Source organism: Buteo buteo, chromosome 9 (assembly GCF_964188355.1).
Source record: "Buteo buteo chromosome 9, bButBut1.hap1.1, whole genome shotgun sequence".
NCBI classification, from domain to species: domain Eukaryota; kingdom Metazoa; phylum Chordata; class Aves; order Accipitriformes; family Accipitridae; genus Buteo; species Buteo buteo.
In genome coordinates this window covers 10,251,317-10,277,628 of record NC_134179.1, presented here as the reverse complement: position 1 = coordinate 10,277,628, position 26,312 = coordinate 10,251,317, and the positions used below count along the sequence as shown (strand labels likewise).

The 26,312-nt window shown below is 38.1% G+C and overlaps 1 protein-coding gene across 1 annotated transcript in view; it reads right to left on the bottom strand.

Moving 5' to 3' along the window:
- The window catches only part of ACYP2 (acylphosphatase 2), a 46,577-nt gene extending 28,038 nt beyond the window's left edge, over nt 1-18,539 (bottom strand). The window contains exons 1-3 of the mRNA XM_075035347.1: nt 18,332-18,539; nt 17,659-17,675; nt 15,250-15,359 (exon numbers count right to left, since the gene is read on the bottom strand). Coding sequence (XP_074891448.1) covers nt 15,250-15,359; nt 17,659-17,675; nt 18,332-18,401 — 197 coding nt within the window. The 5' untranslated portion in view covers nt 18,402-18,539. The remainder of the gene's footprint in view (nt 1-15,249; nt 15,360-17,658; nt 17,676-18,331) is intronic.
- Between the last annotated feature and the right edge of the window lie 7,773 nt (nt 18,540-26,312).

Below are 26,312 nucleotides of genomic sequence, written 5' to 3'. Positions count from 1 at the left end.
ATAACATACAGTTTTAATACAAGATTACAGGTCTGGTTTTTTAAATGTTTATCTACAGGTCTGCAAGTCCTGAGAAATCTCCTGTATGTACTCAAACAGCATGGCAGAGAAAAATCCTGCCTGCTGTTCTAGTCCTACACCAAAACCCTTTAAAAGGATAATGAAGACAGCATCACATTTCATAAGAGATTTCCTGAATGCCTGCTGAGCTGACCTTGTTTACAAGTACTCACTGAAACGATTAATTGCTCATACATTCCACTCCGCACTGCTATGGCTCAGAATTTTCTGCCTATACTATCCATATGGATGTAAGCCAGAAAGAAAATTTCATGTAATTATCCAATTAATTATTAATAATGTTAGCATTTAACAAAAAAATGCCAGCTGGCATACATAACCATCACTTCACTTCTATTGTGCAAGAACTACAGAAGGCATTTGTTTTCTTATTAATAGCTATGAAAGACAAAGTTGGACAGTTTTGTTTTAAACTACAGGATCAGAAAGGCAAAGAGAACAGAGTGGTGAAGGACTGGACTGGGAGTCAGGAAACAACCTGAGTTCTGAGTCTGCAACAAAATTCCTGTGCAACTGAGCCAACCAGTTCATCTCTGTGCTACAGGTTTCCATTTGTAAATTAATACTTTCTCACTCTCTGGCTTTATTGCTTAATTTTACTATCTGTTCTTTGGTAGTAAGAATCTCTTACAACATGTTAATAAAGCAGAATGGGGCCCTGACTGACTACAGCCTACAAATTTTTTTTCTTTGTACTGTTTAACATCAGGGCGATTTTGAGATTAGAAAGATACAATTTCTTCTAAACCTACCAGAAACTGACTGCTCCAGCTGGCCCAGAGAAATCAGCTGATACAATAATGTATGACTGTAGTTTGAAACAATCCAAATGCAGTTACTGGAAACTAGATAAAAGCATACTATACCCTGAAATTTAGAGCAAGATGTTATTCTTCAGGGCTTTGTTGACATTAGCTAACCAATGCACAGAACCCCAACAATTTAAAGGGAGAAACTTTGTGCTGATGATTAGTGTAGGACAGGGTATCAACAGTCCCACACCTCCCTCAACTCCATCACAGATTTGCCGTATGAGACTGTACTGATGCTGCTCTGTGCCTCAGTTCCTCTATGTACAGCATGGAAATAATCCCTATGTAGCTATTCAACAGAATTTATTTCAATTTTAAATCACATTTGTGCTAAGAATTTACGAAAATTTGCCTCAGCCATCATTCCAAATATACGTAGCACTGTCATGGCTATCAGTTTCAGCTCCATTACAACAGCAAAAAGTAATTATGAACTCTATCTGGTTTTTGAAGTTGTACTATATTGCGACTGATGTATTTATGACATCACTTACTGCAATAGCAGCAAACACCCCCTCGGCTTGGTAACAGTAGGTCCTGACAGCCACACTTCACACAAAACCATTAAAGTGTTGTGTAAACTGGACAATACAGAAATCCATTAGATCTTGATCTTCAGGGGGCGTCCCAATAGATATCCTGACATCCCTGGCACACTTTGCATACAAAGCGCTTCAATCTTCAAACCAAGTAGAGATGTATCTCATTTCACTCATACTAATATTCAGCGTTTTTCCCCTAATTGAGAGGATACAGCAGTTAGAGGAAAGCTGAAAACATGAATACAACTATTAGCAGGGTTCATCACTAGGACAGCCAGCATTCAATCAGCTTTGCTCTCCCTAGCAGGTCTCGCACAACACATTGTGGGGATTACCACCGAGTGTTCATGAGGGCAGCAGGATAATATAATATAGCAATTCATGCTCTAACAAAAAAGATCTGGAAAAGCAGCCAAACAGACAGCAGTCATTTTGCAAGGCATCACGGGAGCCCTATTTGCCTGAACTTTTGCAAAGCTGACCACATCCTAGCTATGACTTTTTTAAAACATAAGTAGATATCACATGAGTGATGTTTGTGACGAAAAGCAGGGAAGAGCAAATGTGTTTTCCTATTGCTGAAGGTGAAAAATACTGCTCAAGCACAGTTTCCCAGCCAAGTAGGGCATAACACATGCAACAGTAAATTGCAGCAGCACAAATAAAAATTCTATCTGTGTATAAACTCCCAAGCACAGATAGGTTACAGGTGTGATTCACTGGAAAACAGGCAGTTGACCTAAGAGTTTGAACAGATTCATCTCCAAAAGGAACTGAATTTGCACTCCAACAAAGTGGTTTTCATCAGAATATGCTGCCAGTTTGTCTATGAGGCTGCTGGGGAGCCTGAGCTTTCAAAGCTCACAGCCCCAGGATAGTTGTGCTATTTAGACTTGCTCAAGACCAATCCTTCCAACACTCCTGGCTCTGCAACAGCCTCTGCAGAGCTCTCTTAGGGCCAGAGTCCTTACAGCCCCATGACTGACAAAGATCTCAGTTTCCAGGCTCCAGTTCCTGGATCCACAGTCTGTAAAGGCAGGCACGTCAGGGAGGCCTCAGACTGGCAGCAGCAGCCAGCTGCTCTTTTTCACCCCTCCTAGAATACAAAGCCAAACCACCTCATTTTCCTAAACTTGAAAAATCTCCTCTGCAAAAAAAACCTGAGCCATTAAATTTAAAGAATATTTTAAACCTATACAGACTGACAGCGGGTATAGCTGTGTTGAAAAGTTTCCTAGTACTGACCTTGAAATCTAATTTCAAGGAATGGCTTATATTATACAATGAGCGAGGCCAGAGGCTCAGGATTAGCATTTGTAGAGCGTAACAGGATTTCAGGTGAGTTCCTATATGGTAGGCCAAACCTCTTCAGATCCAAAAACATGATGACTGAAATCTCATTAAATGATTGCTAAGAGATTTGTGAGATTGGGTTTGTGGCTCCAGATAGTTCGTTTACTAGTATGTAGTAAAATTCTATGGCTTATAGAGTCAAAAAGGGAAGGAAAACTATTTGTCCAGGACCCTCTCCCATCAGAATGGTCACTGGGAGTTCAAGGAATCTTTTTCCAAACATAGTATCAGCTGCCCATTTTAAAGCCTGCTTTTCTTTCATTAAGTTCTGAATACTTTCCAGATTTTTTCCTGGCTGATTTTCTTTCTTCCTTTAGCAGCAGGGAAACAAGCAGGAAGAGCCCACAGCATCACAACATAGGAGCACAAGTCTGAACACCAGTGGAAAGCATGTGAGGTACACAAGCAGAGTATTCACTATAGATTAAAACAGCCTGTTGCACCCCAGCTAGGGAAAAAACATCACAAAGAATACCAGCTTTGAAAAGAAAGCTTCTAATCCAGTAGCAGAGTGACTATAGTAAATCAACTCAAGAGCAAAAGGATGTCAGACCAAACCCAGTTTCTTCTCCAAGTTTATCCAAGTGATTCTCTGTAAAGAGACTTCAGTATCCCCTTCAGAGGGGCCACATAAAACAGAAAGGCAAAGATGCAAAAAGTAATGTTAACTCTGCAGGATAGTTGGTAGCATCCAGCATAGTTCAAGGGGAAAAATCTCAGGGCACCACATTATGCAAATAAACACTGTATTTGCCTGGAGCATAAGACAAGGGAGTGGAGGGAGGAGTTGGGGAAAAGAGAAGAAGGTAAAATTGAGTTATATATTATATAATGAAGTTACCTAGCAATACCTTTTTTTCTACTGCTGCAATGCACTAATAGTGGCAGAGAGAAGAGCAGCATCAGAAGAAATTTTGATTTTTTTCCCCCCCCTGTTGGCAAAGGGCAAAAGGGCATATCTTAAGTACATAAGTGTGAAAAATAATCATCTTCTATAAAAATATGGTAAATAAACTGAACACAGCTTGCCCATGAATCAAATCAGTACTACAGTAATTCATGGAATAAAACAAACAGGTATCTGTCAGCAAGATAAAAAGGCTTCAGAGTTCTTTGCCCATAAAACAAGCTCTAACTAGCTTCCTCCTCCTTTCTCGCTATCTGTGCAGCATGGCATAAGTAATAAAGATTTCACTTAAAGTCCCAGATTCACCTAGCTAATCAAGTGCTTAAATCCTAGAGAGATTATGCTTTTCCAAGTCAGCATTTTTACCACCAGAATGTTGATAAGATCAGTAGTAGCAAGATTCATAGGATATGTGCATCATTACACTAGTGAATTCGTAACTAAATCAAATCTACCCACTCAACGTAGGATGCATGGTTAACTATCTGCACCCCCCCGCTTTGTATGCTGTCCTTTTTGACTACCAAATATTTGCATTCCTATGGAAGAGCTCTTGCATCTGGTACTATACGCATGATGTAATACATCTGAAAAATATTCCCTCCCAATTTCTTACCAGAAGTGAGAGCTACTACTAGCTTAATCCTGAATCTGTTTGCCTAGTTCATAACAGTTGTTCTGGGGAGAGCGGCAGCATTCTTGTAGAGGTCTTTTCATCCTTATATTATGCAACCTTAATATTAGTTTAATGTTGCTTTCTCCTGTGGATTATAGACACAAATCTCTAGACCCAGAATAACACCCTTCATCCCTCTTATGATACAAAAGTGGTCACAACAGGCTTGTTCCCTACTTACTGGACTATTAATCTTCAAATAAAATCAGCATGCACAAAATGAAAACAAATGCCTTCAGCCATCAAGTGTGAAGATCAGAGAACAAAACAGATATTATAGTGCACTGTAGCACAACGTATTTCTAGTCTACCCTGACTTTTGAATGCTTGGCTTTACAAATTCAGTAATGATCTTTTAACATTGCTCTGCACATTTAATCTCCATTTTTAGACTAGTTAGCTGAATTCTTTTCCTTCTCAGTAAGCTTCTACAGGTTAGAACATTGAGTAGACACCCTTATCAAATTATAAGTTTGTATAAAGAGTGTTAGTTACCATTTCAGTATACAGAAGATTTGTTAATTCTTATGCCTTGCACTTTTCAGAAGGCAAATATGCACTATGATATCCAGCTACCATGTAGGTATCCCAGGCTATTTCTTGGTTCATGCTAATGTCAATTAGTACCTACCTAGGGAGAAAGATCAGAATTTACATGAAGCCAAACCAAAAATTTTCATACCAGAATTTACATCATACTTTTGGCATGGCTTCCTGGACAACATTGAAAAAAGTCACAACCATCCTACACAATCTTTGTGCCTAATCTGCTGAAACACATTAGCCTTAAGCGATGCTGTTTAAAAAAACATTTTAAAGTGCCCCGATTTATTTCAGTACAAAACACACTTCGGAATTTGAGGTCAAAGAAAACGTGTTTGAATAAAAAAAGCAAAACAAAAAATTAAATTTCTGAAGTTGTTCTTTAAGAACCACATTAGCTGTTTTTTATTTTCAGAACTTGTTTGAAACATCACATGCAAGCTGTGGCCAAGATGCGTGTACATAAGCTCACTGAAGTTTATATACAATTTCATGTGTGTAATCCATGCACACGAATAAACTCAGTCTCACCAGCATCTGAGTCTTTTCTACACAGGAAGTAAAAAGTTTCTCAATTTCCTTCCCATTATGTTTATGCAATTTGATACAGGCAAATACAAGTAAGCTCTAGAGTGTGGTAAGATGACTGGAAGCTACAGAGTATGACTGGTGAAGCACTAAGCTCAAAAGCAAAGTACAGCAGCTTAGGTTCACTGCTGTGAAAATAGTCCCACAGCTTTTGGCTCTTTCAACAGAGGTAAAGGAAGACTGCGCCTTCAGAAGGCAACACTGACATTGTCTCAGCAGTCTTAACCGAGTAAGCCATATTCTACAGGACAAACATTTAGAACCTTACACTACTCAAGTACCAGTTTTATTTCATACTGCAAAAACCCAGGCAGCTTTGTCAAATACACCATCTATAGTAGGTTTAAAAAAACCCCTATCAATAAAAGCATGTACTTCATGTAATTACCAGTTTGTTAAAAAGATCTGTTTTTAACTGTGTGCACACAGTTATTCCCCTTGATAAGCTGGAGTACAAATGCTTCCTTTAAAAACACTAGTTGAAACTGAACTTTTACTCATTAGTGTTTCTGTAAATGTTGTGTTGGAGCACTAAAGACATCTAGAACACTCTTTCTTCAGCACAAAAAAGCCAGAATAATGGCATTGAACTGTACCACATCCTACTGTATCAGTAATAAGAGAATACCTTCACTCTGAAAATATCAAAGCATTGCACGTGGGCCCAATAATATAAACTACAAAGAATGCAAAAATGCTTTAAATGCTCAAGTGAATAAAAAGCTTCCAGTAGAAAACACACATAATAGTGGAATCTGCATTTTGAAAACAGTCTCCCAGAAAGCTCAACCAATCCTGCATAAAGTTGCTATAGAACAGTTACTGTGGTTTAATTAAGAAGATTTATTTAGAGTCAAAATAAGTTCTGAATTTTCAGTGTGGATGAAAGGCATCTCACTTCTAATTATGCAAGGAAATGCTTAAATTGAGTGTTCAGACAACAGTTTCACTTGCCTGTGTTTATAGTACAATCCAATACAACCCTGCAATCCTACTTGCTTTCAATTATACAATAGAAATTTGAGAATTGAATGTTATCACAGATAGTCATCAGCTAAGCAAATGAAAGCCTGGAATTCTGTAGCAAATTAGGACTTCACATACTAACACCGCTAAAGGACTTTGAAGCATTAATGCAACATCCCTGTGGAACCATCATTTCCAAAGTGGCAAGCCACTAGAGAGACATACTAAGAAAACAAGTTAAGCACCTGGCCCAAGATCACATACTGAGTTTTCCAAGACACCGTACAGAGTAACACTTCTTATTGCAGAGGCACAATTCCAGAAACTCAGTCCTGTTTCAATGCAGGAATAACATCTGGTAGATGCTCTATAAACATAAAAGGAAAGCAGCTTTGTGTCTTCTCTGTATCTAACAGTTAAACAAATATTAATATGCCCACTAGTAATAAGAACAAGAGACCAGGTACGCATGAGAGGCCTGCAGCAACTTCTTTTCTCCCCTCATTTACACAGACTTACAAACATGCAAGTGTGGAATACCTTAAAGTTTTAATGAACAAAAGGAGTCATATGGCTCCCAGTAAAGCAAACAGACATTTCTGGCAGCTTGAGAGGGAGGTGGAAGGAAGAAACATTCTTCACTGAATCAATTCAAGCATCAAATACCATAAGCTGTTGAGAGGTGGCCCCCTCCCTCCAACAAATGAGGTAATAACTCAATAGACTTGTGTTTAAGACTAAACTATAACATATATTTCAGACTAATAGCTGTGAGAATTAAAACACTGCACTACCTTATTAACCTTAAGTGTCAATGAGAACGTAATCTTCAAGAACTTTTCAAGAACTTTTTATTCTCAAACCTGACTAAAGTGCTTAGCTTGCACTCCTTCAAAAAAATCCAATACTCAAAAGGTAAAGAAAACATGAGTATTAAGCTCTAATAAGACAGTATTTAGTAAATCCTAATTAACTATCTGTATTATAAGCCTACATTTAGGATAATTTGTTAAACTATATTTCTATCAAAATATATTACTGCAAACACTTCAGTGATCAGAAAAGGAAACAGACACTTTATAAAGAATTCCAGTTCCTTTGAGCTACTGCAAATTCAGAGTGACTGTAAAAATTTCTAGATTAAAAAAATCTACAGGGCCATACCATGCAGCTATCTTTATACTCCAGCAGAAAAATCAGGGGTGTGGAAAACATTTTTTGCACTATTCCATATCAAGAAAGACATAACCATGGTTAAAAGCTTTAGTGGTTTATGGCATTTCAAAGTAACCAACAGTGACAATCCAGCAGTCTAAAGGACAGGACCTGTGCCAGGAGTCCACTTCTATTTCTGCCTCTGTCACTGGTGGGCTGTGTGACCTTAGTGGAGAGCTACACCTCTCTTCCTTTGACCGCTCCTGGTCCTCAGGGAGAGAATTGCCTTCTGCTATGCCCTCAAGTGACTAACAAGAGCAGACTTCACTTAGGGGCAGTTGGCACTACTGCAAGATATAAAATGGCAAGGGCAGAACAAGGGTAAGCCACCAGGCCTCCAGTTTTATGTTGGAAGCACACAGCGCTCTCCTTCAGCTAAGTATCATGAATATCTTACTGGTTTTATTCTCAGAAGCCAGTAACAAAAAACTACATCTCCTGACTTACCTGACCCATTACTTGTCTTTTAACCAGAGTACAGTTGCTATAATAAACCATAATTAGTTCCTTCATTTATCTAGTTTTGAACTGCTAAGATCCCAAAGAACAGGGTTTAATTCCATTCTTCCCAGGTCATCATCAGTAACATCTAGTAAATTTTTTTTACAGGACCAAGCTCTGAGCCTGCATAACTTAAATAGTTCACAATTTAGCCTATCACTTTTAAGCAATAAACTAATAATCATAGACAAGAAGTTAACACCTCAAGTATTCAGTATGAAGAGAGATGGTCACATTTACCATTACACTAGCCACAAAGATTATGGTTTAACACAATTTAATTTTCCAGTATAGGTTAGTTTAACCTTTAAACAAATAAAAATAAAACCAAACAAAAAAAACTGAGCTTGTTATACTTGGACCCACATTGAACTATAAAAGCCCCCATCATATTTCTTGTCCTCTGACTGCTATTGAGTCACTGAAACACTGTAAATCACCTTCAGTGGTGATTAATGGAAGAACTCTACTTCATTACAATCATATATGAGAACACATCCTAACCCTTTTTCACTATTTCACATTTTAGCAAAGTAAAAAAGAAAGCTTAAAGAATGTGATTTTAATTTCCCTCTCCCCTTTCCTTCAAAATATATCACTGTCAGCTTCCCAAGAACAGCACATTCAGGAAATACTTCAGCCATATTATTATGGCACATAGCTACCTCATTGACAAGACACAAGGTAAACATTAAGTGTTCTGCATCAGAGCAGGTGTATTTTTATAGAGTATTATAAAAAATAAGCATGGCAAAAAGTATTAGGCCTCACAATTTTAGAAATGTTTTCTGTAACAGCAAAGCCTATAACAACCAGTGTTCTTTGCACGATCAACTTCAAAACTAGCAGTTGCAATTTCGTTTCTATACGCTTTTCCAGACATGTGGGATGCTAATGTTCACCTTGGTTGATCAGATAAAAGATACAATGGAATTTCAGCCAGTGTGTTCATTAAACATGGCTAGCAATTAAATCATTCCAGTAATAATTTTTTACAGCCTTTCAATAAGTACAAACCTGAAAATGTATACCTATGAATTTGGAGCCTACTTTGAGAACTACATTCATCTTTGAATAATGGTAAGAGTTTCTCACAGCCTACTTCATTTGTTTTAGAAGTAATTGTATTAAGATTGTCTAAATATCTCTTTCTTGCTATATCCTCTCTACCACATTTGATCATAAACTTGGTAGAGCTTATCAACCTCCCCTCCATATTTCACTTCCACCACTGATATTCTCCTCTCCCACACTAACAGATTTCAGAATTTTCCTTCTATCTCTCCAACCAATCTCCCATAATGATTTTTTTCTATTACAGCACACCTTTGGTTACTGTATCATGCTGCCTCTCTGCCCCCCAGATATAAAAGTATCTCTGGAAGTTTTGTACCTTTTCTGCTAGTCTAATGTTACTCACCATTTCTTGAATCTACTAGTTCCCAGTCTGCAATCACATTATTTTACAGATCAGCTGTTGCCAAACACAAATTGACTTCCATATTCTCTCCCTAATCCATCAACATTTCCAACCTCTCTGAACTTTTCACTCAACTGCCTTTGTCTTCTTTTCAATAGCAGGCTTCTGGGTATACCACAGAAGTCTTGAATGTATCTAAAAACCTAAACCACTTCCTTGTCTGTACAAGTGTCCCCTGCAGATTCATTTCTACTTTTATGCCTAGGTTCATGTGCAAAGAAGCATTACAGTTTATTCCCTTAAACAACATTTAGACTGAGCTGAAAATTTTAAAAAAAATCCTTTTAAAATGGACAAAAATCTCAAAATCTGTTCATTTTATATCTCAACATAAATTGGGTTTTAAGATCCAGGATTTTGCTCAAGGAACCCAGCCATAGTCTAAATATGGAGGGGGTTTTTTACTAGCATTTAGTTCCGTTTCATGCCATCAGGGCTATTCTCTGCAAACAATTAAAAATTATATTGAGGAAAAAAAGTATTTATTCAATGCCAGTTGGTACAGACAGGAATCTTGGATACACCCAACTAATGAAGCAGGAACAGAAGGACAGATGCAAGATTAACTAATACAGAGTTTTGTTCTCCCCTCTTACATGGTAGAAAAATCTAGATTTTTCTATGCAGATACACACTGAAGTAATTTTCAAGTCTTGTGCCATTTATATATTTAATATTAATTCTTCTTAACTGATGTTGATATTAAAAGGTAAAACATTCAAATTAAATTAGCATTAATTTACTAATTAAGAACAATTTCCAAGACAAGCAATCTATATTTAATATCATGCCTTTCTACAAAGACAGGAAGAATACTTACTATGCTGTTATATACTACTTGTGTCTAAAAAATGTTGTAAGTTTCACATTTTAAAGTGTCAACCTGATTTGAAATCTTTGATTTTTGGAATAAATTCTGAACTTGGCAATCTGCAAGAGTCTTCTCTTCCTTTTTTAATGGCTAACTAATATGTCATCATTCAAAGTTCAAAAAATTCTCATAGGAAAGTGATTTCTAGCCCGTCAATGCAAGTTGCTATGGCAACAACCACAATGACTACAACAGCTCTAACGTTATTTAATGAATAAAATGGAAAAAATATCACAAGATACTATAATGAAAACCCTGTACTATAAGTCTTCCTGACAAAAAGAAACCAAAGGGCTACCTCCTCTACCCCATTTCACAATACCTGGGCTGGCAAAAAAGCCTTCAGTTTACCATAAAACCTTATGTCATTATGTTTTAGAAATGCTGCAACTCAGCTTTTCTTGTGACTTCAGTATTCTTTGGCTTACAAACAGGCAAAAGACTGAATATGAGCTTTCAGTATCTAAGGATAATGGGTGTTATCTATGTGGCACAGTAGCAGCAAACAGAACAGGACTCTAAAATACAGTAGGGAAAGAGGTAGTGAAGAAAAAGATGGATTCTACCGTAACAGTCTAAAAATAGATACACTTCAAATGAAGCACGTATAGTTGAAAGTATCTACAGACCAAACAGCTCCATCTAGAGGTTAAAAAGCAAAGGCTATTAAAGCAAGCTTCCAGGTAAAAGGTTCTCAAGTCTTCTTAAAAATACCCTCTAAAATGGTCTGCAAGATCTCCCAATTAAAATGAAAAACTGACTTCAAAACACACTTTTAAGTAAAAGTCACCTGATCTTTGAGAATCTCAAAGTTTTTCATTAAAACAAATTGAAGACAAATCTTGAAATGAAAATATCTAAAAATCAAAACCTTCTCATTCATACCTCAAGCTTCTTGAATTTCAGTGAAATTCACGCTGAAATCCTAGCCTCAGGGAACTCAGTAGATTTTGCCAGTTTTCAGTGTGGTCAAGATTTCACCACCACAGAACGTAAATCAAAAACTTACACCCATATTCAACACAAAGTGAATGGTCCAGTAAGGAACTAAACTTCCTCTACATACAACACTTTTCAGGCCCCAATCCTTCATACTTACCTACCAATTTCCACTCATTTCTGCAAAAGTCAGAATGCCCCTGCTAAGTTGTTACATGCTCCAGAGGAAACTCCATTTTGCATTTCATCTTTCAAAGTAATTCATCATAACCATATTTTATGTCTGCAGAGAAACAATTACTTCCACACTTTAGGACAAAATCCAGGCTTCAGCATTCTGCTTAAGAAACTACACCAGGCTCAGGTAAAAAAGGCCAGTTCTTTTCACTGGCAAGATGGGCAGGAACAAAAGCCGCAGACCACTGCCTGCATTAGCAAACGCTCCTCTGTGCTGCATCTGCAGCAGTAGACACATAGCCTCTGGCTGCCTTCCCACATCTAAACCCTCAATTCTAATGCAATAAAGTTGTATTTGACTACCTAAGACTCTCCAAAGATCATTGATTGCCTGGCCTACTGATTTTCAAAAGCCATCTTCTCTAACATGCTCTCACTTCACTAGAGAGTTTTAAGTATGGGTGGATAGTCATACCTCAAACTCTCCTGCTTTAAAGCTTATGTTCTCCACTTTATACTGGTTCTGGTCGCTCTCCATCTAAACTCCATGCATGCATTACAATAATGCTTAAAATAGATCACCAGGACCATCTTCATAATTCCTCCCAGATTGTATTTTACCTTGCAGCCTGCATTAAAAAAAAAAAATCATATAAAGGCATTGTTTCTTGAGCCTGTACTGGATGCTTCCTAGCTGTGCCTCACAATACAAGCAGTGATACAAAATAGAATAAAAAGGGTCAGAAAATCAGGAGCAAAAGACTGGTGCTGGAAAACCGTTGGGCTAGAGGTCTGCCGCTTTACTGCTCCAGAACAAAGGCATGCTTTGTTATTCACTCCATGCTTCTGGTAACATTGAATTGCCTCATGGTGTTTTTCCCACATTTTCTATACTTTCCCTGTCTTTATCCTCCTCTCGAACCCTTATTCCTCTTTTCCTCCCCCCCATATTGCTTTTTCTGTTTACCTGTTCTAGAACTGTACTTTCTCATGGCATCCCTACTCTCTTTTTAGTCTATGTTCATGATTCTGTTTAGCATCATGAAAAAACAAACAATAGTTCATGATAAACCAAAACACCCCTTCCATCTCCCCCTAAAAAAATACTAACATTAAGAAGCCAGAACCAGTAAAACAACTGACAAATCATTTTATTACCATTAATATATGATTTTTAAAAGTCCAGGTGCTGCACCTCTGAAAATCAGGCTATTTTGTGCCTGAAGTTTAATTTGGAAACTTAACGCAAGTATGAAAATACCTGTCCAAAAGACACTGAACAAACTATTCTTGAAGATTTCTATAAGGTAACAGATTGTCCCAATATTTGAAATAGCACTCAACAGGAACCTTTCTTGAAATATCTTACAATATTGATTCATGTACTGTATTTCTCTGAAAAGTGTTCAATTTCTTTGAACACACGAGATCTCCAAATTTTTAAGTGTGATACACATACAGTCTCTTAAGTTCTGAATATCTAGCAAATACAAACAAGAGCCTGCATAGGAAGCTGGTGCCAGAATTTTCTCCTGATTATTTATCACAGTTTGATTACAAATGTATGTTTAGGATTACTGGTTAATACTAATTTGCCATAGCAGAAGCAAGCCTCAGATTTTTATTTAATATAGTATTTTAAATAACCCTTCAACCTAGAACACAGTATTATGAATTCCTAGGAAGCATGACTGAGCATTACAAAAAATGCTATAAGCTCTGCAAAAAACTTCAAAAACGCAAACCTATTTTGATCTCCTATTAACATGTACTAGCAGAGAGAAATAAGGGCCTGTAGCTGTTCATATACAAGAGCTCCCTTTCCATGTGCAAGTTCACCGACTGAATGCCAAAAATAAACTCATTATCTTTTCACTATATCAGAGGGCACACAGGGAGCAAGGAAAAGTGAACCGTTTCTCCTTCAGCATTCTACTCTAGGATCTCCAATTTAGTAATCAGATGTCAATGCATACTTCAAAATCATACTTCAGCATTGCAACATTATTCCCACATCAGAGTGGGATTGATTTCCAGCATGAAATGAAGCAGTGGCAACACAATGTACATCAAAAGCTTCAACTTTTTTTTTTTTGGTCACAATCCAGCTTGCTGACCCTACTTAAAATTGTGTAACAATGAAAAATTAAAACTTTTACTTCCTTTTGGAATAGTCTGCACGTATCTTTGAGAAAAAAACTAGTTTTGTTAGTCTAATTTTGCAGCTGTACTGCCAGATCCCCTATTACACACAAACTTTCTGGCATTGGGGTAAGCACTGTTTCCTTTGAAACCTACTGACACAGATAATGGGGAAAGGGAAAAGGATAGAAGAAAACACTGCATTCTGCAGCAATCCTAGTTCATGCAAATACAAGAAATATCAGGAACTAAGCTGTGCTTTCACTTAAACCTGCTTCATGAGAATAAATCAATGGACTAGAAATTTTTAAATGAAAAAGTACTCCAACAAATAGAAACCAAATCCCAATTTCTCACACATTCATTTTAGGTGTTCTAAATTAACTAGAGAGGTGGCACCAAGTTACTAAATTTACAAAATACTTAGATAGGGCAAAAGTCTTCCAGAACACAAGTATAAACTTGACCTATGAAACAAACAACTGATGTTTCTCTGGCTTTGTAAATGTTTTGCAGCCCAAGATAAGCAACCGAATGTTAAGCTCAAGACCAAAGAAAATTACTACAAATACTTCTGTCACATTCAATAATCATATATAAATCTCTTTACCAGAGAGTGTAACACTACTTTCTCTGCAAAAAAGCCAACTTCACTTTATCTAAGTTCAGTTTTGAAGCAATTCCTATATTGGAAAGTGCTGGCAGAATTTGCACTAATAATTGCCCATCCATATTAAAGGAAAGTTTTACCATCACTCATTCTTTGTTGAGAGAACAAACCACTGAAGGATTTTTAAAAACTCCCAACAATCTCCCTATATACACTTGCAAAAAATGATAGTTGGAAGCAACTGAATTGGGCTTTGTGCTTTTCCAGGCATCATTTCCTCAGAGCGATAGCTGTAAGCATTTGGAAATTGGCAGTTTAATAAAGAAAATAATACCCATTCCTTTAAAGACACCAAAATATTTCAAAATTTATTTACAGATGGTAGAGACTACAGGCCTTTACTGAAATGTGTATTTTATTTTTTTTAATCGGGGGAAAAAAAGTCATACTTAAACTCAGTTTCCATTAAATTAAGCACAGGCTGAACAAGCATTTCAAGAAATTTTTCAGTGTGTTTCTTTACAGAGATGTTTTGAAGAATTAACCAGATCCGTGCTCACATGTATGAATAAAGGCTGCTTCTTCATTTCACAAGATAAGAGTATGTTAGGGAAATACACTGACAAACTGTGTGACATTAGAAATTAAAACTGGCTAATGCCACACACTATTTTTAAACCTTAAAGACTTTTCTACAGCTTAAAAGAATGTATCTCCTCAAAACCAAAACTGATTACTGAAAGTACTGTTACATTACTGACATATGAATGTACTTGTCACTTTGGATGAAAAATGTTTCTGTAAATTACTTTAATAAGACTAAAAAAACCCCACAAAAATACTTACATTGCATTTACTTTATCTTCTGGGCCCTGAACTTGGCCCGTTACAGTTCCTTGACTGGTATTTTTAACCCAGCCAACCACTCCTAATTTCCTAGCTTCCTCTTCTGTGTACTGATTTGAAAAAATAATGAATAAGGACAATCAGTGTCAGCACATACACCACATGTATACCACTTAAAAACTTACTTTCATTTTCATAGCTTTAATACCTACACTTAAGAAAAAAATCCATGGATGATACTTATACTCAGGCATTAAGATACTCCTGTCAGCTCTGAAGTTGCAGCAGAAGCAGCTAGCTTTTGAACAAGAATGAGATTTTACATATAGGTAATAAACGCATGAGTTAATTCCCACTTCCATCTTCACAGCTTTTAATACTTTTCTTCAAAAAAAACCCTATAGATATGATGGCTCCCACTGAGACACTACACTGCTCGTAATAAAAGTCATCTTCCTCTTTGCTTTATCACACGTACATACATAGAAACCTTCTGATGGTGTGATGACTTTTTTCAGACAGGGAGGCCAAAGACTTGCTCCCCCTATTTCAGGAACTTAACACGGTTTTGATCACAAAGGACTCTACTAATCCCACACCACTCCCTTGTACCTACTCTATTCCTTTCTATAGCTCCTATCACTGCTCATTTGCCTCTTCAATCACATGTTCAAAATCATTAAATTTGCTAAATGTACAAGCTTCATAGTTCCTTTTCTCCAGTTTCATTTTAAATCCTTGCCACCTGACTTTCACTCCTTAAATTCTACCCCTAGCTGCTGCATTACTACTAACAAATTGCTGCAAGGGTCATAACATAATTATACTGGTTTTCTAGTATTTTTGCAATACTACAACAAATTGTGGTTTCCCAGTTATTCACTTCTACTGAGTACCCTGTTTTCTGAGATTGTTTTTTTTGGTTTGGGGTTTTTGTTTTGTTTTTTAAACTTTCTCGTTTGGGGTTTTCGTTTTTTTAAACTTTCTCATTTTCTGTCTTTCATGTACATATGAACCATGCATGGTTTTCATATTTTGTCTCTGAACACTGAAATGGTAGGGAACGGAACGCCTATTTTGCAGAAATCCATTAAATTTTTGTTCCATATAGGACAATAAAAACACTATTAGCCAATACACAGTACTTCGTTTCATCAATAGCAAATTTATTTATATTAAAGGTACATCCTCTGTTTTGCTTCTTGCACATCTAGTAAAGAGGTATAAGACTACGTGGCCCATGTTTTTATTTTGTATTACAGAACATCAACAGACTGATGGCTCCAACAATAAGATCTGAGAGTTTTCAATACATTTTGATGGGAAATAGCCAAACATTTTAGAGTATGTGCAGTAATATCCAAAAAGTACACAGATACTAAATGTGTGCACTGCATTATCAGCCTCTTTACACACTTACTCTAACGTCAACAGCCAAACTGCAGGTCAATATGACTACACTCCAAAAGATGAAACAAATTTTGGGGTAATCTAGGCAATAAAAAGGTGTTGCTAACCACAAAGAGTATTTTTCAAGTTGATTATGAATAGCTTCTCCATAGGAACTTGTCCAAAAGCATGGGAATGCAGCTGACAACCTGTTTCTCAATACTGCTTATTAGCTCAGTACTGGCACTGTGGTGTGTGTGCGCACAGCTCCAGGTCAGCTCAAAACAAGGCAGAGCAAGCTTGCACCCGCCCACCACATAATGTGTGGGCATACCTTTTCCACTTGATAGAAGAATTAAATTCAAGGCATACTATATCATAATTCTCTATCCATTTCAATTTTTCACTATTTCACAATACATATAAACTACACGTAAAAACTTTCAGGTCTAACATTAAGCATGGTCCACTATTTTCAGGCAAAGAACTGTTCTTATTTGAAATGTGTCCTCTTGCTTCTTGGGTTTCTGTGAAATGCAAAATTACCTGCTGCATGTTCAGAGCTGGGGAGACATTTGGCTGGAATATGAGCCATAGACTGTGTGTCTGTAGCATATTGTTACAAGGAAACACAATAAGCTTCCTTAAATATGGGTACAATTGCCATTAAAAAAAAAAATTAAACTGGAACACACTGTTTCAGAAGCCATTATCAAGAATCTAGAGATTAACATGTTATAATGCTCTTGTGGCTGTTTTATCACAAGTAATCCAAACACAACTTTTAGATAGTATGCAAACAAGCAACACATTAGTGAGCTTTTAAAAATCCATTTTAATATAACAGTAATATAAAACAAATATTTTTTTCTTTTAAATCCACTTGCAATACTTCACCATCTAACCTAGAACTCAAAGTTCAGGTTGGATATGTTTATACTCTACAGACCTGCTGCCGTATTTTTAGCACTGGAAATACTATCCTGTAAAGTAGAACTGGTAAATTAGACATTGCCTTACCATCCTGAAACAAACACCTAGAAAAGAAAGAAAAAGACATTAAAATAAACTTCTAGGAATTTCACTTCATATAAAGTTACAGTAAACTGCATACAAGTCATCTGGGGTCTTTTCTTACAGAAATTTTGGACAGCAGTTATGAATTTTAACGTTGGGCAAACTCTACAGAATTCGGGTATAAGCTGGCCTTGAGTCTTCCCTTCGACAACCGATTATTTTCATTAACGCAGTTAGCTCATGTAGCTTTCTTTAATGAAGACGCTGCTGTATGCGGATTGCATTTGACTTAATTTTCACATCAGAGGCTTGCTGCCAACCCGGCGGGGGCGGGGGAGCATTCCCACACAACCGCGCTGACAGAAGACGCGAGCATAAACGCGGCTAACGGCAAGTGCTTTTGACAGCACAGCCTGTGCTCTCCAGAGAACCGGGCGAGCCTTACAGCGGGGGCATATTTACAACCTTCTTTTCCCCCACTTCCCGTTGGGGGCGAAGAGGCGGCGGCGGCTCCCGCCCCTGCGCCGCTCCCCCACACGACGCCATCGCCTCACCCCCTCCCGCCTCACTTGCCCCCGCGCGCATGCGCGGCCCGCCGCAATGCCGCGCCCTTGGGGCCACCGCAGCCGCAGCGGCGCCCCTCCCCACGCGCCCCCAGCCCAGCGCCCGCCTTTACCTTGCACTCGTCCGAACACTTCGTAATCCACCGATTTGAGCGCGCCGGAGGCCTTCGCTAGGGCAGACATGGCGGCCGCGTGGGCGAAGGAAGACCCGCTGTCGCGTAGTACGCTGCTCTCCGGGCCGCGGCCGAAGGGGGCCGCCGCCTTCCCCCGGCCGGCGCCGTCCGGACGGGAGCGCGCGAGGCTCAAGCTTCCTGTGTAAGCGGCCGCCTCACACAGAGGCGGGCGGGCGGGCGGGGCACGACACCCCAAACGACCCCCCTGACTGGGGGCGGGAGGAACCGCCACTCGGGGAGCACCTCGCCTTGGAGGGCCGGCGTGGCCCTTCGCCGCCTCAGCCGGGCTACGAACGCTCTGCGGCAGCTGCCGCCAGCGGCGTGTGGTGAGGGACTTGCTGAGGCCTCGTAAAGGCGTTATTCCTTCTCGTGTTTGAGAATAGAAGTACGTTGAGAGACCAAAGTCTCTGAACGAGACTCTCCTCTTTCAGGGCTCGTGCAGTAGGTGTATACGCCCAGCTGGGTTTCCCACCTCGAGCATCCAGCACACAGGTAACCAGCATTAGCCTCTCTCAGGGAGTTGCAGGAATCATTGAAACAAAAAAAAGTATTTTCCACGCACGGCTGAACTGAGGCAATTTTGACTGATAAGGTGGAAAGTTAAGTAGTTGAAAGCTACAACATACAACACTCCCCCACCCCCAGTTTATCTTGGGCATCCCTCCCTGGCAAGGCTGCATGACTGACTTTTCTCACATCTCCACATGACTTCAGCTTTCACCCGGAGTTTTAAAAGCTCTTTTCCCTGTTCAACCACTGTGCTGAGGCAAATACCAAAGCCAGCAAGGGGCTGGACTCCTCAGCTGGAGCAGTGGGCCTTGGAGATAGAAAGCTCACCTCACACAAACTATTACTTACCAGACCCTCACACTGGTATCTGTTAGTGCTCATGTTCTCATTAGCAACCCTTTTCAGAAGTGTTGGCGTGTTATTTCTTTTATGTAGGTGCTACATGCGCAAAACCACAGGCCAGGAATCGGTTGTTTAGTGGAGTGAACCTCCAACCAAACACCATGAAAATTTTTCTCTGGAGCGTTCTATGTCTGCTGGCAGTTTAACTCTCCCCCCTCCTGTATTTGCTTTTTCCAAAAAAATCTTCAGTGTCTTCAGGTAGAATTCTCCACTAGAAGCAACATTAACCAACCTTGGAAGATGAACTCAGCCTTCCCTTACTCACCGACAGATAAATGCAGGTTAACTGTGACTTTACAATAAACACAAAAGTAATAATTTTATTTGCTCTCTCCATTAGGCAATTCCCTCCCACACACCACTTCATGTCCTAAGAGTAACACAGCATAACCTGAGTTCTTTACATGTTTGAATCTCAAGACTAGAGGGAGGTTAAAAGTAGATCAAGACCTAAAAAAAAAAATTGCTTTTCTGAGATACATGAATTAACTAGAGAAACAACCATTCAATTCAGTGCAGAACAAAAATGTTCAGATAGGATCAGAAAACTTCCAGTATTACAGGGAATAGGAACACAATGGACAAATTTTCATCATTCACTTTAACTGTATAACATGTTAAATCATACCGTTTTTACAGAGGTCATACATTTTGCTAGTGTGGAATCAGCACCATTTTGTTTTTAAAGAGGAGGATTCTACAGAAAGAGGAACAGAATGCAGTATAGACTGAAAATCTTTTGTCATTTGCTGCCATCTATCAGCAGTGAAGAGCAAGACAGATAAAAAAAATAAAGGTACAATAGCAACCTATTTACAGTATAAAGCATTGTAATGCATGCCTTGAAACCAGAGCTTATTCTGGTACTGATTACCCTTTGCTATCTGCAGATTCCAGTACTGGCAACGGCAACCTTTGTTTTATCAAGAGAATCTTTTGACTTTTCAAGTGAGTTTTCTCAGTGTCACTCAGCTAGGTCTCCTCATATCTGTACTGGCTTGTTCTCAGGATGGGAATCCATTCGTGTCACTGTTCTTGAGAGCTTCCTGGCTCAAAGATAATCTGATCTGTCTTCCTACTGCTATTGTCTTTTTACAGAAAAGTCAGCTTAATGGTTTTTTTTTTTATTTGCCATAAGAACATCTTGCCACTCTTTCCCTAGACAAGTCTAAATTTCTCATTATTTCATGAGAAGTAACAGAGATACTATGCAGAACCTGAAGAACTCCAGAAAGTGATACCATGAAACACCCAATATTTTACAGTCCAAGTAATCAGTAAACAAACAGTATTTAAATACTCTAATTAACAAGAGAGCTTTAGCATACACTATCAAGAATGTAGACAGTCTGTATGAATTCAGTGAAATTCTGAATTTTCCCCCCCCCTTATCTCTTTACTCTAGGGCAGTGATGTTGGCCTAAGAAGAATCAGCTGGTTGCAATTCGTAAAGATACAGCCAATTGTAAAAAATGCTAAATGCCTACACCTGTTAAGGCATGAGATACATTCCTTGATTATACTGCAGAGAATGCAAAGGATTATGAACATTTCCTGCAACAAACAAATTGCTGTACCTTTAGGATGAACAGAAAAATGTAATGCCATAACATCTGTAGATCATCTGGAGATAAAATACAGAGTCTTTCATTCTGCTGGCAGCTTAGCTATTACCAAATGTTGGATTCAGTTTGCTACTTGGTAAATAAGGGTGACCTTTTGTATTATTAAAGCAAAGCAACAACAGTCACAATTAATATCTGAGTGAGAAATTCCAGGCTGCAGTGAATTCCAGTGATAACCATTATGGTGCCAGTTTGCCCAGGCCTTTGCTATACTCACAGCAGTTGCTTTTTTAAGATTTATCTACGATTTCACCATATTAAGTTCAGTTTTCCTTTTCTGATCACTACATATCCTTTTATTCCTCTGTCTCTTTCAGAAGACATTGTTTTGTGTTCTCACTTCTGATACACAGATTGACTTTCATTACCAGCATAGCGTCATCTAGGAACAGCTATTATTGCAACTTAAGCTTGTACAGAAGGGCTTCTTTATTCTGAAAGGTGCTTTAATTAACAAGCTTTTTGCAATTAGTGAAAACTCTGTTGCAGATAGGTCTCATTTTACCCCTAGGTCATCTGCCTCTACACTGAACATTAAACCTTTAAAAATTCCTCCCAGTATTTACTTTAAGTGCAGTAAAAATTTCCCACTGTGCTGTTTTTAGTCATAGTATAAAGAAATACAGTAAAACATATAATTATTGGAAAACCGAAACCCCACAATGGGGCCATTGTGGCCAAACATCAGAGAAGAGCACAAACATGGCTGTACAAGGAGCTGAGGGTGATCCTAGCATTTAACTGACACAGCCATACAGTACCTGAGCAGGGCAGGCAGAGCCTGGGGGTAGCAACAGGGTTCATCCAGGAGCAGTAGAAGACTGGACTAGAAGTAAGCTACAACACAGAAGCAAAGTGTATCCAAGAGATAAGGCTAAAAACAGGGCTAAAGACTAGTCTACCCATACCTTAGGAGAAACAGATGTGCTCAGTGCTGAGCTTAAATGGAGCTCCTGGACCAAGGAGCAGAGAGGTGTGGTTGGATCCCAGGTGAGACTGGTCAGGACAATTAGACCTATTGATGCCCTTGACACTGACCACTATCAATAAAAAAAATTCTTATTTATTAAGCTTTTGTTTTGGTTAAAGTTATTTTGAAAGTTGTAGCTTTATTACTTATGCTGTTTGTTCACCTCTGGCACAGAATAGTTGAAAAACTGTTAAAACCTTTTTTTTCTTTCAATACCCACTACTCCTGCTTTCTCTCTATGTGGCTGTCACCCCACACCACCGTATCTACTTGATGTGTTCCACTCCTAAAATTACTGTCTTTGGCGTTCACGCAGATGTCCCATCAGGCACATAACCTCCCACCTTGCTTGTCTTAATTCATCCTTCAACTTGTAACTATGCTGCTGTTTTTCTGCACCATTTTAATTTAACATGGCACCTCCTCAGAACTGTCCATGATTGCATTTCTGCTCTCCTGCTGCTTTTTTGTAGAGTTTCTTGCACTGTCTACAACTATTAACATTCCTGACTTTTCTTTGAAGTTCACCCCTCTCTCAGCCCTCAACTTGCTAGCTGATATCTTTAGCTATAAATTTTCTTTAGAATTTGTAGTATTTGTGCAACTGTTTCATCACTGTTTATCTGAACCAAACTCTAAACCTGATCCACTTGCAAATGGTCCCCTGCTGATTTTGATGAGTGGTTTCCCAAAGGATACCGAAGCCTCTAGATAAAAGAAGCTACTGCTGCTGTTGCCTGGTTATTGCTGTTACCTAGAGTGGAGTGAATACCCAGGAAAAAGGTTAGAAGTTCTATGAGTTTAGTTTGTCCTTTCTAGTGTCTTTTGTTTGTTTGTTTTCTGTCAAATGTGATGTGTATCAGTCTCTCTCTTCTATCCTTTAAAATAATGTTCTATTCTTCCTTTGTGTTTACTTCTTCAAGCAAAATTATAAACTTTCTCTCTTCTTCAGTAGTTTTCTGCTTTTCTTTGTTCCCTTATTGTGTTTTCTTCTCCTAAATTGTATTCACTTTCACTACTTCATTTCTGAATAAAAATTAATAGGATTTCCAACTTTACAGATTTTACTGCAAAGTTGTACAAGCTTTTTCAGGGTCTGTATTTTGCAGTCCTTTTTTTACATCGTATCTAAATAGACTGAAAACTTTCTGAAGGCATAATCTTGATCAATTGTGAAATAAGAGATGGCCTCACTTCACCTAATTTTTTCCTCTTTCTGCAAATTGCTGGCTAACAGTAGCTGTTGTCTTCTCTTTAGCACTAAAGGTTAGATTTAGAAGCCTGCAAGACAAGACAGGCACACAGTGGGATTCTTGAAGAGCAGTAGTCTGCCTTCTTCAGCATAAGATATAAAACAATGGTTTGTTGCAGAACTACTGAATAGAAATGTTGTAATTGTGCAGAAATAAACACAAAATAACTTTTATTCTATAAGCTTTAGTACCAGATAATGAACTGTTTGTAGCCTGTAAGGGTTTTGCCAGTACTATTACCAACAGCCATGAGTCAGCTTATTTAGAGGAAATAAAAAATCAAGTGGAACGGATGTAAAAGTGTCAACTGAAGTAAATTTTTAAGCTTATATACCTGTCATATGGTTTCTTCATACCATAGAGAGTCTAAGCACTCTGTAGAAAAGTGTAGCAAAGGGTGTCTGATAAGAGAGCATCTAGATATAAACCAACAAGCCAAAAAACAAAGTAGTGTTCAGCAAAAATGAAGTCACATGTTAAAATAAAACAACATAGAAGGAAACAGTTTTCTTTAGCTTCATCATAAACTAAAAATTAGTTTGTGCTGTAGAACTGCAAAACTTGAAATTCAACCATATACATTTTATAAAATCTTTGAGAATGATCTACCTGGTTACTTATATTGTAATTATTACTGTGTAACCTAGAGAAAAAATTTAACAGAATGGTTGAAAGAAGTACTGCATTCAGTTCAGTTTTGAAAGAGGATTTGATTACCCTTCTAGAAAAATGAAAATGAAAGGTTCTTGAAGTAATAATGCGTGGACAAAAATAACAGTTGCTAAAATATTTGCTTGGCAGTTGACTGATTAAACATATTATAGATGAATCTACAGTATACCCATAGCACAGGCAGGTGACCTGGTTACAACATTTGTCTCCTGATCCATTTATAACGCAAGATCCAAATCCAGCAATCTGATCTGTGTGGGAGGACTCACACACCTGTGCGGAGGCCCACTTAAGCAAGTGGAGTGCTGTGCAGAGGAAGGGTCATGCGTACACAGATCACATTACAGGACTGCAGCCAAACTTTGTGTGGATGGGACCTAAATTTGTCCCTCTCATGCTCTAAAATCATGGACTGCTTACATTAAGTAACACAAGTTATATGGTGACGGATATGAAATTGTGAACCTATTATTTTACTGTGGCTAGACTATATTGTGTAGATTTTGTGTTACTTTGTGCTTTTAAAAACAGTTATTCTGAGAGCCTATGTGTAGAACAACTGTGTTCTCATACAGCAAATTGCAAGGAAGACTTCGTTTTATCAAAGCACTAATTCACTACATCCTGATTCTCTCTAGGGCATGAAGATGTATTAACTGTATTTTTCTCTGAAATGAGCTTTTTTTTTTTTTTTTTTAAGATAAAGCAGTGTTGTGGTTTAACCCCAGGCAGCAACTAAGTACCACACAGCCGCTCACTTACTTCCCCCCCACCCAGTGGGATGGGGGAGAAAATCAGGAAAAGAAGTAAAACTCGTGGGTTGAGATAAGAATGGTTTAATAGAACAGAAAAGAAGAAACTAATAATGATAACACTAATAAAATGACAACAGTAATAATAAAAGGATTGGAATATACAAATGACACACAGTGCAATTGCTCATCACCTGCTAATTGATGCCCAGTTAATCCCCGAGTGGCGATCCCACTGCCCCCACTCCCCCCAGTTTATATACTAGATGTTACATCACATGGTATGGAATACCCTGTTGGCCGGTTTGGGTCAGCTGCCCTGGTTGTGTCCTGTGCCAGCTTCTTGTGCCCATCCAGCTTTCTGGCTGGGCTTGAGAAGCTGAAAAATCCTTGACTTTAGACTAAACACTACTTAGCAACAGCTGAAAACATCAGTGTTACCAACATTCTTTGCATACTGAACTCAAAACATAGCACTGTACCTGCTACTAGGAAGACAGTTAACACTATTCCAGCTGAAACCAGGATAAGCAGTAATCCCCAAAGTTCTTTTGCTTGTGATCCTATTCACAGCTCAAGAATTTTGTTTGACATCATATGTAGATATGAATATTTGATGAAACTAAACTTCTGTCTACTTTTCAACATTTTTTTTATCATTGCCATGTCAAAGTTCTTAGTTTGCTTAACACTCTTCCACATAAATGTCTAAGGCAATAAACCACCAAGTCTCCACCAAAACAACCATGTGAAAATAAAGTTCAGATTTTTCAGTCTAAGCTTTAATAAGTATTTTCACTGGTAAATAAAAAGAAAGAATCTTCAGGTAAATCAGTTCTAGTTAGTAGTAAAATTTTTTATCTGAAAACATAATAAGGAACTAAACCACTGGGTAAAAATAAATACTTAGTGTGAGGAAATCAGCCTTGAAGACTTGCATGATCATTGCAATGTTCTCTTAAATCATAAAGTGTTGTTAAATAAAACATGAGAATATGAACTGATGTATCCTATATCAAAAAAATCCATCTAAAACAAAAATATAACTGATAAAGTTATACTATTGAGTTCTAAAGTGTAAGAATCAGAGGGTGCAATTTGGGGTTAAGTCTGTCAGTCCTGTGCTGGCATGATGGATCAAGTCAGTCTTGGCTTGATGATTAAATCTAAACACAAACCCACCTACTATAATGCCTGCAAGTATTTAAATTCACTGTGTATAATTTCATTACAGAAGTTAAGTATAAGTTGACTTTATAAGCAGTTTGGGAACAAAGGAACAATTTAACCATAATATTTTAATTTTGTGAATCCAAGTCCTAGGAGTTTTATGCAAATTAGATTAGATCCTAAACTAACAAACATGTAAAAGGAATGTTATTCAGGAAAAAGCTTATTCTGCATGCAAGTGGAATGTTAAAATTCTTCAACTTAGCAAGCTGCTCTTTTGGTGTTGTCTTTGTGATCTCTGTTTTACTTGGATTATTATTTAATGATTTGAAATGTCATGCTTCCTGAGGTTTTACTGGAAACATTGGTGAGCTCCAAAGGCAAAGAGAGAAAGTGTGGAAGGATTGGGGCTCAGTGAAGAAGGGGAGCCCAGGCCATCTTCTTATATTTAGAAGGAGCACTTTAGAAGTCTTAGTCACATAGTTTGATAGGAAAGCAGAAGGAGATTTACCTGATGTTTCACTTATGAAATATCCATTCACAGGAAACGCATTAAAATTTGGGGAA